Source organism: Rutilus rutilus (genome assembly GCF_951802725.1).
Source record: "Rutilus rutilus genome assembly, chromosome: 6".
NCBI classification, from domain to species: Eukaryota; Metazoa; Chordata; class Actinopteri; order Cypriniformes; family Leuciscidae; genus Rutilus; species Rutilus rutilus.
The window spans coordinates 31325455-31332348 of record NC_140214.1 but is presented as its reverse complement, the minus strand read 5'-3'; the positions used below and the strand labels follow the sequence as shown (position 1 = coordinate 31332348).

Below are 6894 nucleotides of genomic sequence, written 5' to 3'. Positions count from 1 at the left end.
ACATCATAAGAAGGATGGCGTCTACGCTAAAATTAGTCCCTCTGTTTATCCCGAGGTTTACTGCAGTCCACCTCATCCTGGCTGTATCCAGATCTGATGAAGGACATGCGCCTGGACACGACGACAAATTTTCTGTTAGACAGACAGTTTTCTGTTAGAATGGTTTCGTGTTAGCGGCCCCTAAGTTAATAACTAATGATATTCGCAACAGAAGTGAATCAATCAATCAAAACTAACTGGACAATAACTTTATTCTAGAGCTGCTGTAAAGCCAAAACAATCTCTGTTACTGTAATTTCCTATTATCACTGTAAAGCCGCTTTGAAACAATTCATATTGTTAAAAGCGTTATATAAATAAAGGTGACTTGACTTGACTTATTCCTTTATATCCACGGGACTCGCATGTGGCACTGATATCTGTCTCTCATTAGCAATCGTGACCTGCTTCATACCACAGTCATGTTAAAACCATCAATGTATTGACTCATCCATAAACATTATTAGATCATTCGGCATGGCGGCAAGTTCCAAAATTCCGCTTATGCGTCATCAACCTACACCTTTGTTATTGTAAGAGGTTAAGCAAGCCTGGTTAGAACCTGGATGGGAGACCTCCTGAGAAAACCAGGTTGCTGCTGGAAGAGGTGTTAGTGAGGCCAGCAGGGGGTGCTCACCCTTGGTCTATGTGGGACCTAACGCCCCAGTGTAGTGATCGGGACACTATACTGTCAAAGAGCACCATCCTTCCAATGAGACGTTAAACCGAGGTCCTGACTCTCTGTGCTCATTAAAAATCCCAGGATGTCCTTCAAAAAAGAGTAGGGGTGTAACCCCGGCATCCTGACCAAATTTGCCCCTTGGCCTCTGTCCATCATGGCCTCCTAATCATCCCCATATACTGATTGGCTTCATCACTGTCTCCTCTCCACCATTGAGCTGGTGTGTGGTGGGCGTTCTGGCCCAATATGGCTGCCGTCGCATCATCCAGGTGGATGCTGCACATTGGTGGTGATTGAGGATATTCCCCCTTCCATGTAAAGCGCTTTGAGTACCCAGAAAAGCGCTACATAAATGTAACAAATTATTATTATTATTAAAATGTAGATGCAGAATATAACGCTTTAAATATGGACACAATTTAAGTTCATTTACAGTGTTTAGAGAAAACAGACAGAAAAAAAGTTTTACAAGATGGTTACCATTTAAAATGTTCCTCTTATTGAATTTTTGTTAGCCTGTTGCATGTGTTGTAGTTCCATTTGTAATATGTTGTAGAGGTCATTAAGATATCTGATATTCAAATTTCATGTCAACATAACATGTTCTAGTTGTTTTGAACTTTACACATGCATTGAGTGAACTGATGAGTATTACTCATCATAGCCTATCTATGTGCTTTTGGGTCTGTTAAATATGCTGTGGTATATGTTTGTGTGATGTGTTAATAAATCATGTGGTTTTAAGATCCAGGATCATTTTTGATAAATTAGGGATGGGTCACATTACCTGAAAAGAAATTTGTCTGGAGTGCATGATCTCAAAATGTTTATTGGTATATACCTTGCAAATAACACATATCAACTGTATTCAAAATGAAATATTAAAGTTAACAAAAGTAATAAAAAGAAATAAACTAAATACATTTAACAAAAAGTGTCCCACCTTACCTGCTGCATTCACTCTACTAAAAGGGGATGTAAACATCGATGCCATAGAAGAATCATTCTCTCCGAAATTTTTACTTCTGCCTTCAAAGACAATTAAATAACAGTCCAATTGCATGTGTAATATAGGCTTGTCAGGCTTGGTACATCAGAGTCTGTAGAAATGGTTTCTTGAAAAAGAAGAACTGTCAGCTATTCACTTATGTGAGATGAATATCTGCTATAAGAAGTGGTGTCAAGTGGAATTGTACACTAAGAATTAATGAGTCACAAATGAGCCTCCAAATGAAGAGAAGAGGAATCTATAGCAGTACTTCTTTTAATAAACACAAAACAATGGAGGTAATCTACACTGGAGAACACATTGTGCATTGCAAGACAAAGAACTGAATACACTGAGTGCTATATATAAACAGGCAAACAAAGGGAGCTAAATGAAACACAGGTGAACTTAATTAGTGACTAACAGACTATCATGGTTAACTTGTAGCTCAACATGAGTTCCTAAAAGAGCAGCAAAAAGTGTGATTGCAAAGGAACATTCTCTCAACCCCAGGTCAGGACTGCACACGGATTAAGCGTTGTAGTATTTTTGTGACTGCAATATTGAGGCTCCACACGGATTGAGGACAACATTTCAGCTATACGGTAATGCACCTTTGCTGTTTTAGGCTTGTGTTTTTTTCTCCATTCCATTTTCTCCATCAACTGACTTGATTTAGTACAACTAAAAAAAGTTAGTTTAAGCAAAAGTATAGATATTGTCTTTTATTTTACCTGTCCTTGTGAAAAATATCAGAAAATATTAACTTTATATTTAATATTGAATAACATGTAGGCTACAACATATCAGATTAAGTGTACTTCTTTAAAGCACAACAAAAAGCTTTGTAAAACATAATGTACTTTAAAGTAAAGCTCTTAGTTTGACATTACTTTTTTTTTTTTTTTTTTTAAGTTTACATGATGTACTTAATGTCACTCCTGCCAGCAGAAGCGCTATGATAGCCACCAGAGGGCACTTCTCCCTAAACCTTTTCCATTTCCATAAACCTTTGCCTGGACTCATTTTAGTGTGATTACATCCACCTGTATGTCATTGGTTTGTTAATGTTTGTGTGTGTATATATCATAGGCACTTTGGCTGGCAGGTCTGACACTTATGAAAGTGTACGGTGTGTACACTTAAGTGGCTTTTTATAATTCATCAGTGTTATTATCTGCAAGTGGACCTACAGGTTTTTTTTATTATTATTGTACTTTCAAGATACTACAGGTACGCATCCAATACCAATAAGTGCATTTATTTTTTTAGTTTTTCACAAGGGTACATAGCAATTCAAAAATGATAGCGTTTTCCAGACAGCAACATAGTGTCTGCCCAGATCCGGCCCACATCTGGTACACATGGATTACACACGGCCCAGATGTGGGCCGGATCTGGGCCGACGCTATGTTGCTGTCTGGGTTCTTATATGGTTTTCCGTTGCAAACTAATCTGGTTGTGCTATTTTTACCTAATGCAACTTCCATTCTCAAAGCTCCCTGCAGCTTTGACCTTTTATCAAAAATATTACATTCTTAAACCAAACGGCATGATTTCACTGAATCCACTCTTCATTGTAGGCTTTAAAGATCAACATGGAGAAAATCATCCTAATATTCCCTCTGATATTGCTGGTGCTGCATATACAAGGAGGAGAGTTCTCCAAAAATCAAGTTTGTTTGCCTGCCGAAGCTCCACAGCCAGAAGTCGTGGAGTTCGACAACACAATCTATGCCACTTGTGAAGTAACTCCCAGCCCCAATTTGCCACGTAACCAGCCAAAGATCTTTGGACAAATCCTCTTCAAGCAGCTCTTCCCCAATGGAGATTTAGAAGTGAAAATCAACCTCCGTGGTTTGCCTGCCAACGATCATCAAGAGCGTGCCATTGACATCCATCAGTATGGAGACCTCAGTCAAGGCTGCATCACTGTTGGTCCTCATTATAATCCAAACAGCGTTGACCACCCTCATCATCCTGGAGACCTGGGCAACTTTGCTTCCGAGAAAGGAGTTATAAGGCAGTTCCTGACGCTTCCAGACGCCAAGCTCTTTGGGCCTTATTCCATTCTGGGACGTGCGGTGGTGGTTCATGAGAAGGAGGATGATCTGGGAATGGGTTCAGATGATGAGAGTAAACTCAGTGGGAATGCTGGACAGGTAATTGCTCTCGGTGTGATTGGTATTACTACTCCAAGTCTGTGGCAGAAGACTGAAGTGCTCCCCAAGAAAAAGTGTGGAGGAAGCAACTGAGAGTCAAAGATGAGGGAGTCGGATATGGTGGAAGGGCAGACTCAAATGGGATAATCATGATTTTCCTTGTGTATTCTTTATGTGTCCTACATTAAAGTATATTTCATAACCTGAACATTCCCATGTTTTTTTTTTCTTTTTTTTCTTGGTCTTTTCAGAGGCTTTTTGGCCATAGCTTCCAATAGTAAATGCACTCTTAAAAATAAATGTAGGGTGAATGCAGGCAAAGTGGGCCGTTTAGTTTGATTTCCTGTGCTCAATGGGTTAATGCTTTAAGAGCATGACAATGGCCTTTAATTAAAGATACACTATTTCTTTAAATGATAAAATGGTTTTGGTTGATGCAATATGACACTGGAGGGTGTGGCTACATCTCAAGGGAGGACACCCTTATTGTTGAAGGTAGACATAACCTCTGACATAAGATTTTATTTTCTAAATTATAAGGTTTCTCGCTAAATGTCAACAAATGGGTATATTATTCTGACAGTTTGTTACTACAGTTAACAGGGAATCAAAATGCAAAAAAATATAATGATTTTAAAATGTGTTGGTTTTCTTGTAAGGTGATATATTTCCTGCAGTTGTGTACTTCCAGTATCCCAAAAGTTCCCAAAGATTTTTTAATTTCAGAGAAATTCCAATTTTAAAGGGAACCTATTATGACTCTTTTCACAAGATGTAAAATAAATCTCTGATGTCCCCAGAGTATGTATGTGAAGTTTTAGCTCAAAATACCCAACAGATAATTTTTTACAGCATGTTTAAATTGTCATTTTTTGGGGGCTCAGAAAAACGCGCTGTTTTAGTGTGTGCCCTTTAAATGCAAATGAACTGCTGCTGCACGGCCCAGGGGGCGGAGCCTCACGAGCTGGCGCTCAGAAGAACCAGAAGGACAATCTCAACAGAAACTCTGAGTTGCGGTGTTCATTTCGACTCGGCGTCGGACAATAATGCCCACAGAGCCAGAGAATATATGCTGTATGAGATAGAACAGGTATAGTGTAGTTTAATTATGGTTATAACTTATTTGTCATCTGCTTTTATCCACTATTAATACAAGCCTGCTGTAGCAAACCCCGTCCGAATGATGACCAAAATAACGTTATACTGATGAGTTCAGTGAAGTTTATTGTACATCACACAAAAGATGAGCGTTAGTTTTACTCCAGAGAATCACTGTAAGACCTGAATAAACACAGTATAAGAAGTGCGTATTAAAGTCTTATCCATAAACTCTCTCTCTCTCCCTTTCATTATCAACAACATACACAGCAAAGTACACAAAACACTGGTTACAACTAACAGTAAACAAATATATACACACCTTTTCAGTGGGTGCTAAATAAACTGGTAAACCTTATATCCGTAAAACGACTCGATGAGCTGTCATAAAGTGCGCGCTCTCACTTTCATTTCTGCAGTGGTCAGTAACATTAGTCCTGTCGCTCTGGAGACTGTAAGCTGGATCACAAACAGTACAGATCCATAAAACTTCAAATAATAGCCCGGGCTTTTATTTTCCCAAATCGCCGAACTGCACCGGCTTGTATTTGAGAGAGGCGTCTATATGAGACAGGCCTTTAATTTAGTGTGTGTTGAGACTTCACCCTGTGCTGCAATATACATTTAGTTTTACATTCATTTACAGAAATCAGCTGGTTGAATGGAAACTGCTGATGTTATCGGATTTTCAGGTGATATTCTAAAATCATTCAGTAAACGGACGCTCTGAGGTGAATTCAGACTGCAGACTTAGCAACGATTGTATTTGTACAGTAGGCTACAATCATATAGTACAGACATGATCTTAATTCCATAATGTCCTTAAACATAACTATTGCTGGCCATAAAATGACAAAGTGCGCGTCCGGTGCGGTGTGCGATACCTCGAGTGGTCATGAACGCGATGCGGCGCTTCTCGTCCGGTGTGCGATACCTCGGGTTGTCATGGACACGACGCGGCGCTTCTCGTCCGGTGTGCGATACCTTGGGTTGTCATGGACACGACGCGGCGCTTCTCGTCCGGTGCAATACCTCGAATAGTCATAGACGCGGCGCGGCACAGCGCTTCTCGTTCGGTGTGCGATACCTCGAGTTGTCATGGAGCTCACTCACTGAGTGCCAGCTCACTCAGGGCGGGTCTAGGCTCAAACAGCAGTGTCAATCAAGGAGTCGTGGGATGGGCTTGCGCAATTCTACGTCACATTGCACCGAATCTGAGAACAGCTCATTCTGAGACAGTGCTTATGATTTATTGAGATTGTAAAAAAACCACTGGGTGGATTTTTATCATTGCATTGCATATCATTGTGAATTTTGCATAATAGGTGCCCTTTAAATAATGGCTCGTCCATGTTCACTTGTCGCCTGTCAATGACGTAATATCCGCGTTATCCCTGGTATCCGCTCGTAGTGCCATAGTAACCATGGCGACAGACGGCGACAACTGCGTTACGTCTAGCGTTCAACGTCGTTCAAACATTATGGACCATGGCAAGCAGACTTTGGGACAAAAGGAGAACTAAAACGAGGATCAATGAGCACCAATAGTAACGCAACAACCTCCATTGTTGATGGAAGGCTTGTTCGAGATGCATCGGAGCTGCGGGAGTGTTTGGAGAGCATACGACTCCTTGTGCTTTTGGATCTCTTTCGCAGTGCTTTGATGTCATGAGCCGATCGGTCTGCGAGAAGCCGAACCATCTCGAACAAGCCTGGTGTGTTTGTGTTTGGCGCTGCCACGCTAGCGTTGCTGGGCAACATAAGATGTATACAGTGACGTAAGATCTGGCTCTGTGGTGGCTCTCTGGCCTTGTGGAAAGGCAAACCGGATCTTAGAGAGCTCGTCAGTCGAACCAACTCCGGACTGGCAATAGCTCTGGCTCTGAACTGGCACCCGGTTCATGCTGGTGGAAAAGGGGTATGTG

The 6894-nt window shown here is 40.9% G+C and overlaps 1 protein-coding gene across 3 annotated transcripts; it reads left to right on the top strand.

The window, feature by feature from the left end:
* Window positions 1-2102: 2102 nt before the first annotated feature.
* Window positions 2103-4251, top strand: LOC311292714 (extracellular superoxide dismutase [Cu-Zn]-like). 3 transcript variants are annotated; one of them, XM_084412497.1, is made up of 2 exons: window positions 2103-2314; window positions 3293-4250. In XM_084412497.1, exon 2 carries the CDS (start codon window positions 3308-3310, stop codon window positions 3962-3964), a length of 657 nt encoding a protein of 218 aa, XP_084268623.1. In that variant the 5' UTR covers window positions 2103-2314; window positions 3293-3307; the 3' UTR covers window positions 3965-4250. The 3 variants fall into 3 exon arrangements, with proteins under 3 accessions (XP_084268623.1, XP_084268625.1, XP_084268624.1); XM_084412499.1 differs by lacking the exon at window positions 2103-2314 and adding an exon at window positions 2872-2942 and having other exon boundaries at window positions 3293-4251; XM_084412498.1 differs by lacking the exon at window positions 2103-2314 and adding an exon at window positions 3148-3167 and having other exon boundaries at window positions 3293-4251.
* Window positions 4252-6894: the final 2643 nt, after the last annotated feature.